General features: G+C 42.8%; 1 protein-coding gene across 1 annotated transcript in view; it reads right to left on the reverse strand.

The window, feature by feature from the left end:
• The window catches only part of oca2 (oculocutaneous albinism II), a 69,677-nt gene extending 51,394 nt beyond the window's left edge, over positions 1-18,283 (reverse strand). Inside the window, exons 1-12 of the mRNA XM_080769443.1 lie at positions 18,007-18,283; positions 14,208-14,489; positions 10,825-10,920; positions 10,170-10,367; positions 9,629-9,686; positions 8,959-9,031; positions 8,108-8,265; positions 7,910-7,992; positions 7,529-7,682; positions 2,731-2,802; positions 1,714-1,779; positions 778-834 (exon numbers count right to left, since the gene is read on the reverse strand). Of these exons, the coding sequence (XP_080625569.1) occupies positions 778-834; positions 1,714-1,779; positions 2,731-2,802; positions 7,529-7,682; positions 7,910-7,992; positions 8,108-8,265; positions 8,959-9,031; positions 9,629-9,686; positions 10,170-10,367; positions 10,825-10,920; positions 14,208-14,452 (1,260 nt within the window). The 5' untranslated portion in view covers positions 14,453-14,489; positions 18,007-18,283. The remainder of the gene's footprint in view (positions 1-777; positions 835-1,713; positions 1,780-2,730; positions 2,803-7,528; positions 7,683-7,909; positions 7,993-8,107; positions 8,266-8,958; positions 9,032-9,628; positions 9,687-10,169; positions 10,368-10,824; positions 10,921-14,207; positions 14,490-18,006) is intronic.
• Positions 18,284-25,948: the final 7,665 nt, after the last annotated feature.

Raw genomic sequence — 25,948 nt, forward strand, 5'->3', positions numbered from 1 at the left:
GCAGCCACGCCATGCACTTTTGGGCATGGAGGCACAGCGCTGAGCACACTGATATAACAGACTGTCAGCAGCGCAAAATGTTTACAACTTTATCGAGATGAAAGTCCCTGCTCCCCAGTCCCCACACAGTGACAGAACTCCATGTTTACGGCACAGACAGACAGAATATTCTGTAGGCTATAATACACTGCAGTGTTTTCATGTGTTTTCTTAAGCAATTGATTAATGTACTCGTCCTCATTTCGATCAGGGCTTCAGTCTCCTCATTCGACCACGTCTAGTATCCACGGTAACGGGACATCTTTGCGCTGCGTAAAATATGCCTTCTCCGTCTCCAACTGTGTTCAGCTCCTCACCCCACATTGTTTGCTTCATTTCCTTTTACTGCGGATTGCATTCACACCTGCATCGAATCGTAATCAAGTGCGATTGGAAGCAAAGCGAAACCCCCGTTTTTGCTCGGAGTAAAATGCGGTTCTTTGATACGCATTAGGGCCGATTCATACTCCTATTTTAGAGCCGAATAAAAGTCGGTTCGGCGCTGTAGAGCCTACAATTTGACGTCATTTGAGGTTCGGGGGGGCGGGTACCGTCCTAAAGCCGTTTCCAATAGCTCCAGTGACTTCAGTAATGTCATACATACAGCATACATAATAACTTTACAACCAACTACAATCAATGCCAGCACTTTGATATACAAAATATGGCTTTGTTTTCATTGACTCAACATTTTTTCTTGGTCATTTCAGTGCTGTAAATTAAAAAATGCCTTCTCACCTTCACAGCACAATAGTCAAAGAATCCTGTGTCGGAAAATATGGCCACAAGTATCATCTGCAAGAAATAAATAAAAGTACATACACATTAGTAATATATTAATCTGAGTATTTAGTTTATTATTATGCCTAGTCTGGAACCTAGACATGGTCTGAATCTCACCAGAGCTCTCCTACAACGTTAATCTTCTGGCTGTCCTCCTATCTACTTTCGTACTACTGAAAAAACCAAAAGTTGCAGACCCCACACTCTAGGAAAAGGTAATTATTTTGTCTGGCTGATCTACAAGCTCACAACACATCCCGACACCGTTGTATGATAAAGTGGTTACGTTTTTTTTTTGCATTTGTTGACATGTATAACGTGTGTCAATGCACTTAGTCCAAAAAGGATAGCACAAAAAAAGTCTTGTTTCCATTTAGGCCCGATACAATCAATTGATATGACATGACATGAACAATAACAACAAAAATATAAATAGCTACAAGCAGCGATATGGTGGGACCAAACAATAAGCTCTTTTAGGCTGCTCAACAGTGCCACTTTAGATCATCCAGCGGTATTGCAGATGTTCGTACCACAGACAGACAAGCATGGCAATACATCACATAAAAAAGTAGTTATCATGAAGCATGCAGAAGCTAAGAACGTAACAGTGGACTTGAACGTTAGTGTTTCTATGGAGACCGCCTTTGGAAACAGTTGATCATTAAGGGCCTTTGCCCTTGCATAGAAACAATAATTCAGAGGACGTTGTTAAGAATGCTCAGGGGAAGTACATGAACGAGACAGACCATTAATTTTGACATTATATTACAATGCAAAACACCATCAGTCTGAGGAAGATCTTTGGATATGAGATATGAAATGAGAGATTTGTAGACACTAGAAGACAATGTTAAAGTTAATGTATTAATCAATTGGAGTCTCACTCACCATGCCAAACAGCAGGGCCAAGGTCTCATAGTCAATCCATTCTACCACTGTTACCAGACTGGGCCTCTACACAGGAGACAGATGGATTAGACAAAGCTTTTCTCACTAACATAAGACGTTACGCTTTCATTGTCATCTTTATTTGAATTATTCACTTTTTGAGCATTCTTGACCTTTTGTTTGTGAGTGACTGTTGTGATTGTGAATGAGGGCTTTTTAATTCCACACAATCCTACATGTCAAAGGGATAGCTTTCCAATGCCCCTGGGTCACAGCACAACGTATTAGTAGAATTGACCAACAGTTTGGTGTGGTAATGGACCGGTAAGCACTTATTAGCAGCCGCAATGTGTGCCAGATTTCATGCTTGATAGTCAGGGCCCTCAGAGGATTAATACAATCTGGGAATACATATCTTTCCAAGAATTTTCTTCACTAATGTATTTGTAAAGGTGTCTAGTGTCTACTAACATATCCCACATTGGTTTATATTCAACCACCTTAGGGGAATTTTTTACAGCTGCTGAAATTTGGGGTACCATCAACAACCATAAGGCAAAATGTTCTAAATTTCATTATGCTTTAAGTAGCATGCGACGTGTCAAACTAGGGTGTTTTCATGATTCTGAATCCATTCCAAGCATTAGCTTTGCACGAAAAACACTCCTTGGGCTAAAAATGGCTATAGCCGTCATCACAAATGTGATGAGATCAGCACATTTGGGCACATTATAGGGCACATTTGTTGTCAATACGTTTCTAAATGGCAATATGCTTCTACTGTACCATGATCATATACAGTACCTCAGAGGGCACGTGGAACAACTGACACACACACACACACACACACACACACACACACACACACACACACACACACACCGCAATACAACATATTGTCAGCTTTGTGTCAGTTAAAAAAATTATAACGTATCCCTATTTTTTGTTTGTTTATTTGTTTGTTTTACAAATCAAACCCTATATACACATTCATAGAATGCAACAGAAGAGCCTTACATCACCAATGATAGCCAGGGCAGCTAACGCAGCCAAAGAGCCCAGCATGGCAGCCAGGGTGCGGTGGACAATCTGAAAGACAAAACAACAACCAAAACAAGAGTGTGTTACAATGAAAAATCAAATTGCATGAATACAATTACATACCAGTGTTTCTCAACCTGTTTATTTTTCAACGACCCCAGTTTGAGGCATTACTTGATAGAAATTGTATCTCGGGACGCGGGACCCCAATCTACAATGTAAAATCCTCCATTTCCGAGTATGTTAAACACTCAAAGTGCCAAACCCACAATATCGCAGGTTATAATTATTACCTGTAGGATGCCAAACCCGCGATATTGCGGGTTATAAGCTTCATATCAATATGATATAAAACGCCTTCGTCACCCCCAGCACAAGGACAGGTGCGCGCGCACGCCATAGAGACCCATTCAAAGCAGAATCTGTTGTTTTTGTCCAATTTCATCAGAGGTTCGGATGTGAATTGTGAATTTTGATCGCATCGCGCCAGACATATTACCGTTTCTGCCGAAAGCTAAACAATGTCGGCTTCTGCTCATACAACTTGCTGTGCCTCCTCTCACTGTGCGAGGCTGGGATACCCGGATGAACATGTGGAGTAACAGAGTGATTTCACTGGCAGTCTGCGGTATCTAGAATGAACACTAGATGCAGTGCTTAATTTCATCCGGAGCTTGGCAGAGCTCAGCTCCGGTACCTGTCACTTGAGCTCCCCTACCTGTAGAGGCAGCTCCGGTAGCTCCGCCACCCCAAATGCACATTACAATATACAATACGTCTCTATTATTATTTTAGTTTCATTTTCAAGTCAACTAGGCTTCTTCCTCGTCAGTTACTTCCATTTCCAGTACGATTCCAAAATAAAACATGGCTTGAATGATTGCATTGCAAGTACAAACAAAAAAACATGTGCCCGTTTTGAGAGGAAATAGGTGACTATGGAACCCCGGCATCGTGAGGCTTGACGCCTCACTGTTGACGGTGTCGGATGCGTAAATAAAAACAACTCTCGTCTCGACTTTTGCAATTTGCATCTGTTGTCGTTCGTTGCATATGGAATATGGAACTTTCATACTCTTATGAAGCAATAGATTAACTGCTACTTGGAGTTTAGCCTTGGGGAAAGCATGCGTTTTGTTTTCAATACAACATGGTGAGTTCTTATGAACAAAACTTACTTCAAATCTTGCAAAGACACCCGGCTTTACAACATGGCTCGATCAGAATCGAATATCATAACGCTTGCTTTGGTGGGCCCGAAATAAAAAAAAGACTATTACAGAATTAAGTAGTAGTAGAATTATTGAGTTGTCATCGGAGGAGGAGGCAGAGGAGGAGGTGGTCGGAGGAGGCACTTGGATAAGGACAACAACAACTACGCGCATGCAGGTATTTAGCATTGCGTACAGTTCTGATGATGGGCCACCCTAACTTAATACTGTATTTTATACAGTATCTACTGTAATATAACGTTGAGCCGCTGTGCCAACTGAACTGCAAATGCCACACACACACACACACACACACACACACACACACACACACACAGAGACACATGGCGCATTTATAGATATCACGGAAGTAGGTCAACTCATGTATATTGGTGAATGCTGGGGCTCTTTTTAGCGATTGGGATCAACAGTATCACCAACATAAATGTCAAACTACTTTAAACTTGTATGAATAATTAGTGCTTTGACCTTAATTCTTGCTTGGCTGATGGCTGTTGCTTTTTTTTTTGTTTTGTTTTGTTGTCTACCAAAGCTCCAAGGACATTTGGACCATTATCTTCCTAGTGCAATTAATAAACGTCTCACAATACAATAAAGCCACTGGTACAAGGCCAAGGAAAGGAGAATAGAGAATTGCAACAAGAATAAAATAACTCCAGTACTTTTAGATGATGTCAGAGAAAAGAGTTGTGGGAGTATACAGTGCTCATGTTACACCCAAGATTCGAAGTGAGGTCTCACACGTGGGAAACCATCTAAAGGTAGTCCCCCCTTTGTGAGGTTAGATACATTATTAGGCTTTCAGGCTTCAGGCTGAGCTACTCTGCTACTGTACATCCCCCCCCCCCCTCCTAACCAATCCACAAGCTCACAACGCTGTGAGCTTGTGGGCTAGGCTGAGTGTGAAAGTTAGTGAAAGTGTAATCCCTGGACCACACAAAACCATTAAAGCTGTTAGAAATCAAACAGATTAATCAAAGCTTTTTAACTGGCAATCTGTGGATTAATTAAAGCTTTTTAACTGGCAGTCAGACTATGGCCAAACAAAAAAAGCACCCTTATTTATACTGTGCACCTTCAGTAGAGCACTGAAATGGTGGAATTGAAGTCCGACAGACTTTTCATTTACGAAACATGTCGGATGTGGGCAATTATACCCTAGTATATGTTAGTTGATGACAATACTTTTTGACAATGACAATAAAGTCTGTTCAACGACAAACTTGGTCACGTCAAGACCACTCACTTCAGGGCCAGCAGTATCTCAGGAAGCAGAGCGGGAATCGGAAGGTTCCCGGCACAATCCCTGGCTCCTCCTGTGTTAGTGTTGAAGTGTCCTTGAGAAAGATACCAAAGCCCTTCTACTCCTGATGAGCAGGTTGGTGCCTTGCACGCCATCGGTGCGTGAATGGGTGAGTTTAACATTGTAAAGCACTTTGGATAAAAGCATTTTAAATGGTAAATGGCTGATTGGTGGTACAGTAAATGTATCATTTACTGAAGCCGTATTTATTCTTAGTCGCACATCAAAAATAGCAGATAAACAAAGCTCACAACACGTCGCGCTGTCACAACCGTGGAAAAACTAAATAAAAACCAAGCTTGAAGCACCCTGCATCAGATGTTATCTCTCAAAATTATGGACAATACAGAACAAAGCTGACACACTCTCGTGTTCTTTGCCTTGCAAAGAATACAGACAAGAGAAGATATAATTTCCTGCAATAGTCATATCCACAATAGGTTTTGTATAACGACATCGCAATAAAGTGAGTAGAGGTCAGACAGAAACCACGATGGATGGACAGATTTGTGGGCAGCCCAAGCAGACACTGATTAGTTTCTTTCAGCTCCAGTATGTCTCTGTTGGCAGGTATACTCTTCTAGTAAGATACCTCACCGTTTCCTTTTGTTCTTTTGAAATTCAATAAAGTCTGCTTTATGTGATAGTGCAGAGGTGAGAGAGCGAGCAGCACAGGAAATCTAAAATCTAGGCCATATTTCTGATATTTGGGGTAGGAATAGTCATTGTGAAAGACATCAATCCCAGTCCCTATTCTGGGGTGAAATTGAAAGATCTAAAAAGCTCACAGCACATAGGCATACGTCGCATTGTGTGCAAGTATAATACAGTTTAAGTTAAAATTATTGAATCTCTTGATTTAGGGAAATTTTGTTGGAAGGCGGGGGTATATTTGGCCTTTCGCCCTGGTTGTCTCCACCAGGCAGAAGGCATGGGGAGAGAGTATGTGTGCGTCAGTGTGTGCGTGCGTGCGTGCGTGCGTGCGTGCGTGCGTGCGTGCGTGCGTCCGTCCGTCCGTCCGTCTGTATACAGCTAATCTCCGGCACCGTTAACCCGGTCGATGCCAAACTTTGCACACACTCCCTGGATGCATACAATGAACCTCTGCCCCAAATTTTCCAGAACGGCCTGTTATAGCACCACCAGGAGGCCAACTTCTGACAGATCTGTCCGTTATTTCATATTTCATCCTAATTGGCTAACATTGGCTTTCAAAGTTTGCAGGATTGGCTCGTTTTGAACAAAAAGCCTCAAATCATGAATGCAGCGTGCAATTTACGTGAATCTTTCACTCACTTTCCTCCTAGGCTGAGGAATATATCCCATCCTTTTCACATTGGCCTGTTATAACGCCACCAACAGGTGGATTTTTGCAAAACACATTTTTGGAACAAAATGCCTCAAATCATCCAATTGCCATCAAAGGCGTAAATGGCGTAAATGGCACCCTTTTCACATTGGCCTATTATAGCACCACCAGGAGGCCACAACCTGACCTGCCCTGGTGGAGACCTGTGCCCAGAGGGGCACTTTTTCTAGTTTGTTTCTGATTCTAGCCTAAAAATCATAAGGTTGTTGTGTGTTTGTGCACACAGCATATACAGACTGCTGAGTCACCAGGAAGCTGCCCTATCAGCTGTCCTTTCAAGTAAGATCTGAACACTGTTTCACTTGGCAGTGAAGAAGGCGGGAAGATGCCTGCCCTTTCGGTCTGCACAGAGCCCGACATTCTATCATCTCTCTGGGTCTGCTGTTGATTGTTCTGTCATGGTATTTGTCCCTGCCATGGAGATTACAGATTAGACCTTCTAATTGACACTCATTTGAGATGCGCTACAATATAGATGGCAGCTGCATTCTGGGGTATCCGGATACAGCTTGCTCGTGATAAAACCACATTGATGTTTTGGGAACATCGATATGTGGTTGCAAGCAAGAGATGTTTCTGTGCAAAATAACACAGACGCTGTACAAAGTTCTGTATGCGTATGTGTGTGTGTGAGGGCAGCCCTATACAAGAGCTTGTAGGGCTGCTATGTTTTGCCAAATGTTGGCTAGGGTTCAAGTGGTTAAACAGTTATTGAGTTAGTAGCTTCTATTCTTCCGTTTTGGATTGTGAACTTCATTATGATCTAAAGTGTCACTGTGTCAGCCTACATTCAGGAGTGTGGTTGAGGAAAGATATATGAGCACATGCTGTCTGAGAGCGTGTACTTTATCACCAGTCGGAGCCAATTACCTCAAAGATGATGAGAACGTACACGCCAGCCAGGATGACTCCAGCGATGGCCACCTGAGTCTCCACATTGACGTAGAGGGACTGGTGGGTCATGGAGAGAGGCACCACCGTATTCTCCTGTAAGAACGCCTGAACCGAGATGAGGACGTTCCCACTGTTTGGAAAAGACACGACAACGCACACATAATAATATGACCTGAATGCAAGTATAATACAGTATATGAAAATTATATACAGTACATCATTCAGAAATTTTCTTTTTCATGCAATGTGCATGGTTTCGGTATAAATAAATGACTTTAGACGTTTATGTGGAACGGTTGTTCCAGTGGAAGGTGATATAAAAGTAATACAGTATGACTTTAATGTGTTCCAGGGTACCTGCTTAGCATTTCAAATGTTTTCGTCATCACTATCTGGTCACTTCGTTCACCGTGCAGAGGTATGGTCCAGTTATGAATCACCTGTTCACCAGTAACAATTTAGAAACACTCAAGTCAATTACCGTTTCATAAGCAGTAATTATCAGCAACACACCACACCAGTAAGTCATTATCAAGTCACGTGGCGAAGCGTTACCTGCTGAGCCCGCCTCCTTCGTGGCCCCGCCTCCTCCGTCTGCTCCACCTGGATGAGGATGTACTCCTGATTGGTCAGGTCAACCATCCCTCCCGTGAACGGACCTCCCACCTGCAGTTTCAGCAGAGCATTGTCGTGGAAATTGGTCAGGTTCATGGCTGAGCACATACTGTCAAGGAAAACACTATGACGGCAGAATAACATTGAAGGCAACACTTTTTAACTCATTGTTAAAAGGTAAGTGGAATGGAGATCAAAGTGGGTTGCATGTTGCTCTGCATGTCCGAACATACACACAACATTGCGAGTGGCCAGACGGGACAGCTCATATCCATCGCTGCATGCAGGGGCAAAGACAGGATATAACAATCAGATCCTAGTGTCCTAACAACTAACAAGAGATCCTAAGTGTGACCCTCAAGGATGACATGGTTTATATAGTTTTGATCGTTAATCAAATACTGGGAATCTAGTGAGATATAACGTCCCGGAGCACAGAATTACAAGCGTCTAACGACGCTGTCCATGCCACTTTCTTTGAATATGCTCTTTCAACACCCTGGGACACTCAATTAGTGAGCATTCGCTCTGCCAGATCTAGACACCTCCTTATGTGTCATGATGGGAAATGATTGCGATTGGGAGATGATAATGTATTTGACTTTACTAGGTTTACTTAGGTTTATTATTTTTGGAAGCTTATGACTTTCACTCCAGTACAGAGACAAATATTGCACTTTTTACTGTGTGTGTGTGTGTGTGTGTGTGTGTGTGTGTGTGTGTGTGTGTGTGTGTGTGTGTGTGTGTGTGTGTGTGTGTGTGTGTGTGTATAGTAGGAAGGTCAAGGATACAGAAGCTGTCTGTGGATGAAACTGCCAGCATTCTCCAGGGATTGTCTCGGTCCGGATACATACTGAAGAACAGCTGAAACCATAAATACATTTTCAATCACCACACGTGCGTGCAAGTGTGACTTGACTTGAGTTTCATGATTACAGAAAGAAAGAAGCTGATAGCTTCTCTGCCTTACGGTGAATAGGCTAGCTGTGACCTAACTCTTCACTGTAGCTCATACAGTAGCATATATCCACCAGCACTGGGTATAAAAGTTTTTAATCTATTTTCCAATGTTAAATTTGAAGTTTAGACAGCCTGCACATGATTTAACATAAATCCATCCATTCATTGTTAATGGGAATTTAATCTTTGTGTAGGACAAAAATAGCCGATTTGCTCGTCCACATTGATTGGGATTTAATGTTTGTGTAAGACGACAATCTACAATATAGCTCAATATAGAAGGGGCTAGCGTCCCTCAAAAACACAGAAGTGTGCTTTTCCATGGGAATTAGGAGTGTGCTTCGATCTGAGCGAAAGTCTGCACAGGCTGTCGGAAAGTCTAAATGTAATCACTTGCCTTCTAATTGCCATAACAAGGTTCCACCACCTTGGATGGCACTGGTGTAAATCATGGTACTTCTAAGAATATAATGCTGCCTATATGTAAACTCATCCACTTACACTGCAGAGAACCACGATGGAAAAGATACAGGCAATTTTGGAGAATTTGAAACAACATCTGAGGGAAAAGTGAAAAAAGTGCAGTTTAGTATGTGGCATATCAGAAAATGTAATGCTATGGGTTCCTGGAAGCATAATTCAGACATCATGCATTGTGAGTTTCACATTTTGTTTACATTTACCGCAGTATTCCGATACTCGGTGGGCATCTGCTAATTCTGGGAAAATAGCCAATATATGGCAATTTTCATCAAAGAGATTTGGTGTAGAGGGGAAACAAGGAGGGGACCAAGAATATCCTTTTGAGGGACCCTAGTCGATGAGGTACAGTTACATACAGAATATCCTTTTGGGGGACCCTAGTCGATGAGGTACTCTTACATACAGAATATCCTTTTGGGGGACCCTAGTCGATGAGGTACTCTTACATACAGAATATCCTTTTGGGGGACCCTAGTCGATGAGGTACAGTTACATACAGAATATGTGGTTAAGGCCTGTTTATGTGGTACATAGTTGATGATGGTGGAGATTTGGTCACCTGATGCTGCTGTGGAGTCTGAAGTTCAAGTTGAGGGTGTCCAGTGTCTCGGTCTTCTCTGAGGATGCAGAGTGGTGCAATGACAGGCCAGTGACCTCGCTCCCCATTCGATACCTCTTCTCCATGTCCAGGGAGCCAGACTCCCAGGGCTCATCCCCTCCCACAAAGTTCGGCTCATGCAGGGTCATGTAGGTTACGCTGAAATACAAAATGTCTGTGAAATCGGGCAGTGCCATAACTTCCACTTGCAGCTTTGTGTCTCGATGATGATGATCTATGTTAACAAGACACGCCACACTGTCACACTTCAAAGGCCACCGGCTGTGGATGTACGATCTTAAATGATGTAATACTGCCATGGCCATAAATAACCTTGAAATCTTGATGTAATTACGGGGGTTCTACAACACTGAGAATGGAATCAGTGTGAGCATACGGATGTCTTGAGATGTCCCCCTAATTCCATTTTGAATGACGTGACTGTGATGAGGAGAAATTACCCCTTTCATCTTGGAAAAAGATGAACATTTTTACAACTACAGGATAACATTTACATTTACATAACAGTTAAATTTAGTTGCATATCGGTTTTTTTGTTGTTTGTTTTTAGTTTTTTTTACTGTATCCAATTAATCTAGGACAGTACCTGACCTACCTGTCATCTGGGGGGATTCTCAACAGGGGTGACCTCTCTGTGATGTTGGCCTGGTTGCTTTTCCCTCTGAGGATATTAACCACGCTGAAGCTGTGTCTGAAAATCAACCCAGTGAGTCAGAAACAAGTGAGAGTGGACAGCGCCAAAGCTATCAAAAACTGAAAGAATACAGCGAGGTCATAAACCAACCATGACCCCAGATGAGGATCTTTTCAGCCGCCTGCTCACACAGCTGTCAATCAAAAGGTGGAGGATTTTATCAAAGTCAGAGAGGTGGGGTAGCAGCTGGCGCTTTTGGCACCCAAGGGGATCATTAAAGGACCCCTTGTCACCCTGTTGTAGCATAGTGCCCTGGAAGGGCCCCTTGTGCACCCCTGTTGTAGCATAGTGCCCTGGAAGGTTCCTGCAGGCTGGCACCATCAGCACAGCTGAGGCTTACCGGCACACTCACTCTCATACACACATAATTCACCATACACACACTCTAAGAAACTGTCACAAACACAAACCCGTATGTACAGTATTAGTATTGTCGTGCGCCGCTGCAGTCTAGGATAAAAATAGTTCAGATTTTTTTTAAATAGGCTTCCCATCATTGTAACCCAAGATACATTTCACTGTGTCACGTGATCGGCTACTGGCGTTGCCTTCCGGAGTGGTCGAGTGTATTTGGCTGCATACGCGAAATGTGGCAAAGACAATACAATACTGTACATGGTAGGGTCGGGAGCAATGCCAATATAGCGCTCAATAGCGGTGTGCAATGCTGTAGTTATGCAGCTGGTGGCTACTGACGTGTGATAATTAGAGATGTATAATGGGCGCAAACATAGGAATGCAAAGTGGGGGCAGTGATAACAGTTGCACGATAACAGCTGCACGATAACAGCACCACTTCCTCCTCGCACCATTTCCACGTGTGAGATAGGAGGATAGGTATGAACACTCACAGTACAAAGGCAGCAGTGCTAACAAAGTGGCTTATGCCAGTATACTGTACAGGTGGCCGATTGATTGATTGATTGATTGATTGATTTTTATACTATATCCTACAATAACATAAGGACAACTCTGTCCTCATATTTATTTCCTCAGTGGGAGAAATAATTTCTCATCTAATTTATCACAAGTTGCACGGGCAAGTCGGACATTGACCACTGGCATATAAAGGCAATCCCTTATATACCTTATTCCTAATCCCTTATATGCCAGTGGTCAATGCCCGACTAGCCTGCTTTTTATTAGCATTTCTGTCAACTGAGACGGGAGAGTGACTCATGGGAGCAGTGAGCCAAATGCTTACAGCTATTAATATTTCCTGGCAACATATTCCACAGACTTGTACAGTCATCAGCATATAAAAACAGTTTAATTCGAAACTGGCCACCGTAAAACCTGAATCCCCTACCCACCCCCTTTCCCCCTCACTGGACGTATGTTTGTTTTTTTCCCTTTTTAGTTTTTACCTCCTCTATGATGATTTCCTGTATACTATATAGAGTATATAATATACCATGTTCAATTCATCATAACAATTAGAGACGTACAAATATACTGTATATTTATATTTATATTTGTCTCTAATTCTTATGATGAATTGAACATGGTGGACCCTATTGTAAACAAACTATTGTAAACATGGCTTTATGGTGTTGTCCACAGTTAACAGTTTTGTATTGAGTGGTGCTTGAAATGTACTGTAATTCTCCAATCTGTTAGTCAATCAATCAATCAATCAATTAATCAATGGCTCCAACGAACTGCAGCAGCCAATGAGGCATCTATTTTTGAGTGGTGCAACCACTCCAAGGAACAGCAATGTCTGTGTCGTTCACCTATGTGTCGTTATTCGTTAATGAGCACGAGTATGACTATTAGTACCAGTAGGGGCGCTGTTGTCAGAAACAGAGAGAGAGATAGTGCTGTACTGTTTGTTCCCTGCTAAAGAGAGAGAGAGAGGGGGGGGGGGGTGGAGAGAGAGGGGAGTTGCACCACTCAGTTCACACGGGTGTGATTTTTTATCTATCTATGGTTGGAGCCATGTGTGTTGACGGGAGGGCGGAAGAACACTGGTACCAGAAGAGTGAGAGGCATGGCACACTACGTCACGCTACGTCACGCTGCCACTCAAGTGACTACTGGCCAATGACAGCGCATCTTTTCCGGGACTTATCAGACCCGAACATGCGCTCAGTGACGCACACTCAATCTCGGGAATGTTTTGCCCTCCCATGAGAACATAAGCTCCAGAGGCGAAAGGGGCGTCTACCTTTATGTCTATGGCTGCGACGGCAAGCAGTTTTATGTATCGAGCACTGATCCATTTCCGGTTGCCGGAGCCGACTGACGTAGCCGTCGTTGCTTAAAGTCGCTTATGTGTGATGCACGACCGTGACTTTACAGGCTACCTATGCACAGCCACACCAGAACATGCTCTCAGGCTCCAAAACACGCACATTGGATCATCATAGAGCTGTATAGTATGCAGGGTAGATTACACTAGTGGTTTCTGCACTGAATTAATCCTCTTCAATGCTGTTATACAACTTTGAAGAGATTTACTTCAAAGTCTACAAATGCAACCCCAGATGTGAAAGAAACAAAAGCTACATTCACACTGCCAAATGGCAAGTGGCCAAATCCGATTTACCCACATGTGTGATTCAGATTTTCTTTTAGAATATCAACGGCCCAAATAAATCACTTGGCATCTGATATTTTTAATTCAGATTTGGAACAATTCCAGTATATATTTGACTTTTGACACTACTTCAATCTGAACCCATATATGGGCAGGGGACAAGGACTGAGATCTCCATCATAGGCATACATTGGTGTGAGGCTCTAACTCTAGATGTGAGGGTTGCGAACCTCTAGTTCTTGTGGGCTCGAGATAGAAGCGAGCCCACTAGCACTATTGTTATTCCAACTCTTTATTCCTGCCCTGTTTTCATTGGCTACTGGGCTGTGAAGTAATTTGGGTCAATATATTATCATCGAGTAGCGTATACTCAAGCCCACACTATTACTTCAGGAACAGTATTTTCTAGTATTATACTTATTGTAATATTGTTATAGTTATTGTTCATTTGTACAAGCAAGTCATCACACTGGGATCTAGTTCGTTCGTTCGTGTAGGGCTACACAGGCAATTTGGACATTAGCCAAGAATTTGTATCGTCGTCCAACTGGGATCTGATATGGGCCTTGTAAGCTAGCAAACAGAAGAACTTAAGACTTTGCATGTTTACTCTACAAGCTATAACGTTTTATCCATTACACACTACAGTGTGGCATTTGTGTATAGTTGACGAGCCATCTCATTCTCCAAATACAAAAGTTGCTCAAATGTGATATACTTCAAAAGCATTGGATTGACATACCCGTCTGCCTGTCGAACAGGGACAAAGCCCTCTGGGTGAATGACATGTTGTGCTGGCGGCAGAAGCGCAGAGTGTTGCAGCTTTTGGGCCTCCCGTCTGTCTGTGAGGCCCTGCAGCAGGTGAAACTCCCCGAAGTTCCCTGCCACGGCCTCTGGCGGTCTCAGGCCACCTCTGCCTTGGTGACCCTGCAGGGCAGATGCTTGCGACATCTCTAGATCCATGTTGCTGGTGTTCTCTAAATACATGGTTGGACAGCCTGAAGGCGTATGAGGAGCTGATGATCTGTTAAGCAATGTGGAAAACAACAAAACCTTTTAGTTTCTCTGCATAGGATTCAGTGGTGGCATTTTGACTTGAGGCCTGAATAGGTGATTTAAAAACTCAGTTGCTAGTAGCTTCTAATGTGGTTGCCTTAAAAGGACACTTCACCCCTTTTGCAACCAGATCTTATACTTTAATGATATTTGGGAGACAAGAAACATTTTCCTGGGGTTTTTATGTGGGTAATAATGTGTTTCTCTTTGTTTTTCAAAGATACCCTTTTTAAGTATGCTCTATTGCCCTGGCCTACACACCTGTCACTATAGCCTTCTGAGGTCTCCCAAACAGAAAAATCAATATATATTTTCACATCGCAGGTTTACAGATGCAAAACAGCAGGTTTTGAAATGTGCAAGCTCCATCGTATTTGGTCTGACTGCTCTTCTAGTGAGACATTTAGATCCTGGGGTTGGGAGGGACCACTACAGTGGATACACGGGGCACCGGATGGGACATACAAATTGGATTATTTGTCTAAATATACCAAAGGCATATTTTCTAGATCTTCAAAACACTCGTCCATGAACAGTTTCCTCTCTGTAGTATTCTTTATCTCCCTTCACACTATACAGGTGTGAAGAACAGATCAGCATACCAAATCGACTGTATGATGATTGGGTTGTTGCATCTTTTCTGAGGGGCATCTGTGGGGAGTCCCTGTGTGTCACTACCTTCCTACAGTCTGTGATCTTTGCCAGAGGCTAAAGCAAACAGAGAGCTCTGGAGAAAACCCTGACCGCGCCCCCCTCTAGCAGCGAACCACTAGTCATGAACCGTTCATCGAATTGGATATGATTCCCTTTTGTTTATGCTGGAAGTTCAGCATGCTCGTGTAATCTGAGCCGGCACGTTCTTAGCTGTTCATAAAGCGTTGCATGAGGTCAGCCCAGGTATGCAGAAAAACACGTGAGCTGCCGTCGTCACTAAAGTTTTATGGTGGTGTTTCTCTATAGTGGGCTATAACTGACAGCTCATTCATTCATTGGCCAACAACAATAATAATTTGGCAAGATGGTTTATTTGTAATCTTTCTCTAAATATACTAGAGTCATCCTCTCTAGATCTTCAAGACCCTGCACCATGATCAGTTTCCTCTATGTGGATTATTGTGGACTCAAGTAGCGAGTCAGTCCACTATTGTTATCGTAATTATTCTCAGGGCCGTCACAGACATCACAGCTGTGACGTCATGTGGGTCAACCAATAGAAGGACAGAGTTAGTGGGGCTGTGATGCCACGTGGATCAATACATCATCGTCGAGTAGAGCAGGGGACCCCCGAAAATGCTTTGGCCATGTCTTGCAGACCCCCGCCTCCCTCCCCACCACCAATACAAATTGGCCGCTACAATAACCTTAATAATAGAGAAAATACATCATAAATAAATACAGAAACCCCCGAGGACCCCTAGGTTGAAAACCCCTGGAGTAGAGAGCTACTCGAGCCCACACAGGAACAGTATTTCCTATGGTTCTCCATCTTCCTTCACACTCACACAGGTGTGATGAACAATGTCAGCCACCCGATCGACTGTATGATTGGGTTGCTGCATCTTCTGACTCTAAATATGTGGGGCCTGTGCGTCACCACCTTCCTACGGTGCAGTCTGTGGTCTTTGCCAGGGGCTATAACTAACAGAGAGCTCTGCTGTGTGGAGGAAAACCCTCAGCATCTGACCCCACCCCCCACGGCCTCTAGCAGTGACCCAAAAGCAACACAAATTAATGATCCAAAACTGTTGGTCTGCTGCTTGCTCTGACACACTAGCCATGAGCCGTTCCTCGAGTCTGATACAATTCCCTTTAGTTTTTCCTGGGAGTTCAGCATGCTCGTGTAATCAGCTGAGCCGGCACAGGGCCAGGTATGCAGTGAGTAACATGTGAGCTGCCGTCAGGCCATCACAAACACTAAAAGTTCTGAGGCGATGGTGGTGCTATGACTGCTCACTGCTTATTTCCCAGTATAACTGACGCCAGCAGACTAGTGAAACTCGTCGTCCACATGAGAAAACGGAAAATAAAAAACTCTGCTGTGTGTAAGTCCTTGTTGTGAGCCAAGTCGAGCCAGAAAGCTCACGAGGTCAAAGGGCATAAATGGCTGGCAGTCGTGCCTGAATCAAAGAGAATTAGGGATGACAGTCATCCTCATTCCTCCAGCAAGGTGTTTTGTAATTTCTAGGAACTCTAACATAGGACTGTATTCATAACACCCATCTTTTTTTGGATAATATTATATATACTGTGCCCTATATCTTGCCCTTACCCCTTATTCCTACATTTATTTGGCATTTTTTACTATTTTAAAATAGTACAAATAGCCGATCTATAAGCTAACAATGTGCCGATGTAGATTGGCTAGTTTAACTATTTTTAAATGTTTTAAAATAGTAAAAATGGCAAATGAGTTTAGGGATAAGGGGTGGCGCAAGATGGAGCCCTGTATCTGCAGCAACCATGTGAACTTGGTTCTCTCAATGGAACCAAGAAATGAATGAATGCCTGAGATAGAGACGTCTCTTGTTTCAAACTACACACACTGAGAGCTGCCTGGGGTTGCTTTATATGACTTCATGGATATATCTCCCATATCATCCATGTCGAATGCCTCCGACGAGCATAGTCAGAGAAAAGAATCACTTGCTTTATGGGAGGCAACTGGCCTGCGGTTGTATGTTTTGGAAAAGACAAACAAGCCAATGGTCATGGTCAATATGTCACATATACCCCCCCCCCAAAAAAGGGGAAAAAGAAGGAAGAAAAAAAGAAAGGCAAAACGTATTAAAGCATAGAGATTAGGTTCCCACATTGTTCCTTTTCTGAGAAGGATTTATCATGCGCAGAGATCACTGACTGCACTTGAAACGGATTAAAGGGATTACTTAATTGAGGGAGTCGGTTTTCTCACTCTGAACAAAATAACATCCAATATCCTTATGTGCTGAGTACCCGTCAAATCCCAAATCTTTCATCTCAAAACATTGGCCGATTGGAGATGATCGAGTAGCTTTTGTTCATCTTCCGAGCATAGGCTACAGTATATAGTTGTGAGTGTGACATAAAATGTGAAATCACACAGGACAGAATTTCACTTTTACTGATGAAAAGAAAATCACTAAAAATATAGATTCATAAAACTAAATATGTAGCCGTCTTTAAACGATTGGAACGTTGGCACCTAGTCCAAAATAAATGTAATCTGTGTGCCACTTAGTTTTTCTTCATCATATTAACGGCATTAAAGGGAGCTTTACACATTATTAATTACAATACAGAGTATTAGCATATTGTGTACAGTAATTTTCAATCTCCTTAAAACAAATCACAATGGTATAAATCCCCTCAACACACATTCAGAGACAACACTTATATTATTGGTTTGATTTACTCTGTCTTTCTGGACTAAACAAAAAACTGCCAATTTGATGCTTAACTGAAACATATAATTTAAGAGACATAGAGAGAGTATATCAACAACTTACCTAGAAAGAGCTTTGATAAGAACAGTTGTTTTGGATGATAATGTAGATGATGATGATGATGATGATGATGATGACGATGATTGTGGGGGAGAAGATGACAATGAGGAAGATGCAACAATAAAATCACAACAGAGGCTCTGGGCTGACAATCCTGTAAAAACACAATGGTCAGTGAATAGTGTCAATAACGGCGGTGGAAGTCAGGAGAGGCTTTCACTGCTTCTCAGAAGGTAAGCCAGGTCAGTGTGACGACATGTTTCCAAAGACAAGAGACTGAGGTGGAAGTCCTGGTCTCTGTAGGGAAGCAGGGAGCAGTGAGTGTGGACCAGAATGGAGTGGCAGAGTGCCAGCCCTCTTGTACTAAAGCTTGGTTTCCATTCCACTCCCCCCGTTACAATCTTCCCACTTATTCTCCTAATCCCCATAAACCACCTTTGGCTGACATCCCTGTACTCTACTGCCAATACGGAGTAAGAAAAAAAAAAACTGAGTAAGAAAAAAAAAGTAAGACTTTTAGGATTTTCAGGCTGATTTTACTTTAATTAAATCTGACTAAAATACAGATTTTAATCGAATTAATCTCCGCTTACACAAAAAGGGTCATAGTGTCATAGTGATTAAACACTTTACCATAACACCCTTATAGAAACAAAACCGATAATAGTTCCTCATAAGATATAAGATAACTTATTCGTTTTGGCTGGACTGCAACAGCATGCCCTTAATGCCCTATGAACACACGTCTCTGACGGACTGACAACAATTTAGCCAAATGCAGCGCAATTGTCTCTCCAGGTTATGGAATGCATTGGTTTGCCGGTTGGTCTAACAACAAATTAGCTGATCGTAGTGAAATCATCCCTCCAGGCAGTCTATCCTAATGACTGCTGCAAGTACCAATACATGCAGTGCGTACTACTGTGCAGCTATACTAATAAGCCTCCTAATGTCTCCTAAAAATAAACAGTAAAGATACTACAACCTGCATTTTCAATCCAAAGTAAAATAAATTTTGATCAATAAAGTGGTTATGGAATTAGTGTTTTTGCTTATTTTACACAAGATTTGCTGTATTATGACCTGGGGACACAAATGGCACCGGATACTAGGAATGACCCAATTGCACCTGTAATTGTGCCTAGCCTGGACAGCACACACCTGAAAGAAGATAGAGGTGGACAGGTCAAACACTGCTGTCAGAACCACTTGTGCAGGACAATAATAGTTTATGTGTTACAAGCAGAAAAACTGCATTCAGATTCAGATTCCTTTATTAGCAATTGTGTAACACACATAGGAATTTGTTTTGGCATTTGCAGCATTCCATTCTTTTTTCACATATAACAAATAAATACAAACCACACAAAGACAGCACCGTGCAAGAAGGATAAATATAAAGTGCAGAGTATAGATCATAGTGCAGATGAGACATTGTCCGATATCATATAGCCGGTGACACTCACTAGGGGGCGGGGGTGGGAGGGAAGCCAGAGTCATTTAGCAGTCTGTCGGCTGAGGGGAAAAACGTAGTCTGTGGCGGGCTATTGTAGCCTTCGGCAGCCGCAACCTTCTCCCAGAGGGGAGCAGGGTGAGGAGGCCGTGGCCAGGGTGGGAGGAGGGGTCGGCCATGCTCTTTCTTGCTCTCCTCAGCGCCCTGGAGTCATACGGGGACTTGAGCTGCACGGGCCCCCATGAGGATTATGACTATGAGATCCACTCTCTGAGTCCAGAGGCGAGGTGAGGCTGCGGGCAGGCTTGTTGGGCGGCAAGGCAGACAACCACTATTTCACATTCCATAATGTACGGTATATGCACTATTGTGAAATCATACACGTTGACTTTCTCTCTGTATTTGATTTATAGGCAACATACCGGGCATGCGCTAACTGGCGCATTCAATAGTCCGGCTTATTCGAGTGACTATTCGGCTTTGAAAATGGGATGCATACGACCAGAGTACACAGACATGGAAAAGGAGTAGAAATACGGACCCAGTAAACAGCCTACAGCAGAGGAGTAGAACAGAAGTACTCAGTACAGGCAGAGTAGAAATACTTACCATTCAGAATCCTATTCTCAGTGCATTTATTGACTTAACCACCTACCTGAGTTGAACCGTTTATATCGAACCAAAACTCAGAGTAATAATCACAACAATGGCAAAGCAACATCATCACACTGTTGTAGCTCAAGACTGAAGTAGTCGATCCCAGACAATCCCCCCCAATCATCACAAAGGCAAAACAGGCAATATGCAACGAGCACAGCACAATCAAACAGCTGTCAGTGAGACATAATATAACATCAAGGCCATCACCATCATTGAGTCACCAATACCATCACCATCACTTATAAGCATGTGGTGTAAATCATCTCCAATATGGAATAACAATCACCTTTTGTCTCAGATAAGGTTCCGATCGGTTCAGAGAAAAGCTATCCCGCCTGCGCTCATCAACGTAGAGCCTGTCGAAAGTAGTGGATTAAACCCCTTTCCCTGTATTTATTTCAAAAAGTAAAAGGTATCAGAACCAAGATACAGTTGATAAACTTAACATAGGCACCTAACATTTTAACTGAGGCATCAAACAACTACTTACAAAGCGGTTGTTTGTCAGCCAGTACGCATGCCAACGGGGGTTGACTGGACTACATTTTTATGTAGGTTGTTTGATGCTGTATCTTCGTTCCGATACCTTTACTTTTTGAAATAAAATACAGGGAAAGGGGTTTAATCCACTACTTGTCAACGGGCTCTACCCAGCTAGACTCCAATTCTACCAGCGCAGGGATAGCTTTTCTCAGTACCTCATCTCATCACGTGACCTAGACAGATAGTGCCTGACTAATAGCAATTATTTTAGATCATATATTATATGATCAATTACACTCTCAGACCCATAAAAGAAAGAACTATGAAAGCTTGGAATATGGATGTAGCCGATTTGGCCTAGGCATTGGACTGGACAATATAACTGAATCAATACGTTTGAGGTTTTGTCATAGGCATATGTATTATTATGTAGCACCCAGAATTAGGCATTGAATGCATGGGATTGGCCCCTGACCCGTATTGCACATTCTGTAGGCCTACTCTGGGAACCTTGGGCTCATTTGTCCAAGTTGTATGGCAATGTGGTGAACCAATAGGGAGTGGGTGGCTAGTTCCAGCGCTAGTTCCAGGGTGGGGGATGCTGGGGTTCGATGATATTGTAATGTGTATTTTGTGAAAAGTCAATAATAATTGAACGAGGGATTTTGCAGCACCATAAGAGTGTATACAATCCAAATATGAGTAGTGATACATTAATTCCTCTCAACACCCTGCAAACTGTCATGTTCAAAGATTTCCCCAAAGAAACAAACCAAAATAGATATATAGCTCACAACACATTGCATCACATGCGTTGTGACCTTGCAGATCGGCTATTTTCACTATTCAAATTTTACAGTGAGTTACAGTGTATTTGTATAGTGTGAGTGAATCATTGTAGCCAGCAGGTGATCGTCGGTGCTTGTGGATCTCCAGGAAGGCCTTCTCCGCTTTCTCCGTATTGGGAGGACAATGTGGTCCATTGAGCTCGAGTCACCTGGTGTGAATCCTCTCCTCCCAATGACATCACAGGAGCAGCGCTACACAAAGGAGATGGCCAGAGGCCACAGTGCACACCAGTCTTGTGGGCCGGTGAGGAGAGACGTGATGACAATTTCAGACCATCACATGTACGATAGATATTGTTGCAGATGGGATGTTCTTTTACATAAATGAATGCCTTACTAGTACTACTACATCATACTACAGAGTCACACAAAAGTAACAAAAATAGCCAATCTACAAGCACGAAGAGCTTTGGACATATACAAGGTTTCCAGTTTTCACCCGGCAGCGCCGAGGACATGAGATCCAACTGGGAATACACACACCCCTGGGCGGGAAAAAGTAGTGTGGATCAGGAAGGATCAGGGTTTTGCTGCGTGTACATGTACATACAACTGTTTCAGAACGTCCCACCCTGGAGCTTTCAGAAATGCGGATCATAAATATAAACAATAATGAATATTAATGGAATTTTCATGTTTTTAATTTGGACAGCAATATTGGCCCAGTATAGTTCAAAGGCTTACTGTGCACGTGTAGGAAAAACATAATTGCCAACACAAAACTCACAGACCATTGGACTTAAGCAGCGTGGATCACGAGGGGATGAGGGATGCAGGATCAGACCTATACTGTATGAGCAGACTGCTGGGAGGGAGGGGAGCGGCTAGGATCTTCTCCTGAGGTCTGACGGGGAGGCAGCATGTGACCACATGTGGGAGGAAGATTAAAGCCTAGTTCAGACCAATGATTCACAATGAAACAAAAACATTTTATGGACGATTTACACTTTATTGTGTCGCACGTCAAACACAGCCAATCTACGAGCTGAGCTTGTACGTCTGCTACACTGTGACAGAAATTATACATCGATTTGAACGTTGCAGAGAAGAATCGATCCAACTATTCAGATGATGCCTCGATAATTACAAGTTGATGCTTTTATCTTGTGATAAAAATAAATAATAAATTTTGCTGCTTTATCGCTGCATTAGATTTGGAAATACTCATGACCAAAACATTTAAATGAAAGAAATATATAACCGGTAGAATTAATCACATGAACAAAAAATGCACCTGTTAGGTGGCCTCCAGACAGTGTGTCTAACTCTAGAAAAGAAGCAGCCTTTTCTGTCTACGGTATATTGCAGGTCATCTTCTCATATTGAAAATCAATAGATGTCTCTATCTCTGTGTCGACCCTGGGACCGTTTGCAGCTGATTAGCTATTAGAAATGAAGTCTGCTGTTCGAGAAAAGCTGGTTTGATGGAGCCGTGAGAAAACACATGCCGTGGCCAGATTGCAGGACTAGGACTAGTGTAATTACTAAAATATAAAAGTAAATATAGCCCATTTCTACTGTATCTCTGTCACTCGCTCTTACGTGTTCAAAGTTTCTAGAATCTTGTGCCAGTAAACCATGCGTGTATTAATTCCTGGGAGTGCCGGTTCTTGGAGTCTTTAGAGCAGTGGGGCGAACGGATACCCTGGGACATAGCAACATTGTTGCTGACATACTTCCGACAGCACATGATCACTGGAATCTCAGACACACAAATACAAATGAGTGAGGACACGTGTACAGTATTTATGCATTCAAATTGAAATGCCAGGTGGTGCATTCAGAGACATGGTGATATGGAACAGCGACGGCTCCAGGAAATTGTGACTGGGGGTGCTGGCTATTTAGAGGGGGGGGGGGGGAGACTTTCCAGTCCTATAGCTGGGAATGCAACCTGGGTCCAACACCAGCAGTTGTAAACCAGCAGTGGTCCTACCCAATCACAGGATCTACAGGAAATGTCTCAATAGAAGAGTAGCAGATCAACTATATCCACTAGCTATCTGGAGCCGGGCGGACAGGGCAGTGAGAAGCACGTGACTCCCACTAGTATAATATTCTTTGTGATTATTCCTGAGAAAAAGAGCTAAGACTACAAAGAATGCTAATGATTTTTAAGCCATCTTAAAACACAGGGTCTTTTTTTACCCCCACCCTCTTCTCATGGCTGTCAGTAATACCTTCCTAGAGCTACACACAAGGCTGCGTGCGCGCGTGCATGAGTGTGAGTAAGTTAGACTGGGGGGGGCACGGGCACGCGCGCGCACACACACACACACACACACACACACACACACACACACACACACACACACACACACACACACACACACACACACACACACACACACACACACACACACACACACACACACACACACACACACACACACACACACACACACACACACACACACACACACACACACACACACACACACACACACACACACACACACACACACACAGCCTCCCCCCTCCCCAAGAGAGCTTATTAGTGGCGGATACACAAAGAATGCGTACTGCAGTCTGTGCATGAACAATGAGACAAATTAGAGAGGGTTTTAATCACTTAAACACTGTATACTTCGTTGATCAGAGTCCCCAGGGGTCTGTACTATAGGCCCCTTCGTTCTTTCCCTCTAAAGCAAATATCTCCACTGAATAGGCAGTGTACATGCTTTTTGTTTGTTTGTGAGCTTGTAGATTCGTATTATAGTTTTTTTTTAAAACAAATGTTTGCCCCAGAATTGGGACGCCAACGTTCATATAAGATTAGGGCTGCAACTGTTGATCGTTTTCAAAGCAATTACTCTATGGATCACTTTTTCGATTCATCGAATAATCATGTTTTTTTTTGTTTTTTTTTCCATTTCTTTTAAGTATCTGAGCACAAAGGTGTTGTGGATTTTTAAGTGGTGCAACCACTTCATTAAAGGCGTAGTGAAATGAAAAATAAGTTTCACACTTTTAGACCATATCCGTGGTCATCATATGGATTGGGCATAGGCCTGCCTAACAATGGATGCCAAAAAAAAGGGCAAATTCAAAATTTTGTGTGTTTTTATAGCAAAAGTCCATACAAATATTTTGGGCCCACCATCTCCATGGACAGTGTCTAACACACTGCCAGTGAGCACAGGTGCTAACACTTGTTTAAATAGTAGAGGGACAGGCAGATGATTGTTCCAGCTTGAAGCAGGTAGGTCTCCTCCCACGCACAGGACCTGAGAGCTGCAGTCAGTAACAAACTACATACTTGCGCGCGCGCACACACGCACACACACACGTATGTAACAGCTACTGCAAATAAACAAGTTACTAAAGCTGTCAATTACTTGTAGTGGACAGTAGTGGAGTACAAAGTACAATTTGCCTCTGAGATGTGTATGGAGTACAGCAGTGGTTCCCACTGGTACCCAGTGTTTGGGAACCAGTGCAGTATAGTGAGACTTATACTTTACGTATATAAAATAAAACAATGTACAGTACATACAACAATAGTACTGTATATAGTCAATCAATAGTTGAGTAATGTACTTCTCACCACTGCACCAGATTAGTCATGGACAGACCCCTCTTACAAACAAGCTGAAACAGCTCTGATTTCGGTCGAAACAGCTAGACAGCTAGCCTCCTACAGAGTCCAGCCATTAAAACAAGGCTAATGCAGGCTCAATAATCAAGTGGTTCTCTTTTGGGGTCTGGGGACCGCTTGGTGGGGCGTTTCTTGTATTTTTGTCCAGTAGTTGTTTTACTGAGGATAAGGAATACATACATTTAGGGTATAGGCAGTTTTACTGAGGTTACGTTTATGAATAGGGTTAGGTTTTGGCACGTTTTACTGAGGACAAGGTTATTGACCTTATGCACACGGCTGCCATCTTTCCAGCAAGATGCTAACTATAGGTGCAACTTCCCATTGACAGCCCATTCATCCAAACAGAAAAGTCCTAATTGTATTAAACGTCAAACTCACCAACATTGCAGCTGTCCGAAAAGCTTGGATTATCCTCTTTCAATCTGTAAAGATTTTATTTCATAAAAATCCACCGTAGACATGTTATGAGCTACTTCCTGTCAAGAAATTCCTTGCAGGTGATTTGTTTGTTTGTTGGAGTTTGGAAGTGCACGTTGTATATCACTCAATGCCAACTGCCCTGCGTACCACCTGTTTTGAATTTGCACCTAATGCAGGAGGCAGCAGGAGGTTGCTTTAATGATAACGAGCGCTTCCAAACTCTTGACACTTTTCTCGACAGGAAGCAGCTCATACAGTAACATGTCTACAGTGGGCTTTTATGAAACAAACACTTTGAAGATAGAAAGAGGATCATTCAAGCTTTTCGTACAGCTGCAATGTTGGCAAGTTTGACGTTGTTTAATACAATTAGATAGCACCTTGCTGGAAAGATGGCAGCCGTGTGCATGAGGTCAACAGGAATAAGGCTAGGTTGAAACGGTTGAAGCATACATTACGGCCGGAGGTTATAACAGGCAG

Source organism: Protomyctophum bolini (assembly GCF_963924005.1).
Source record: "Protomyctophum bolini genome assembly, chromosome: 8".
In the NCBI taxonomy this organism is placed as follows: Eukaryota; Metazoa; Chordata; class Actinopteri; order Myctophiformes; family Myctophidae; genus Protomyctophum; species Protomyctophum bolini.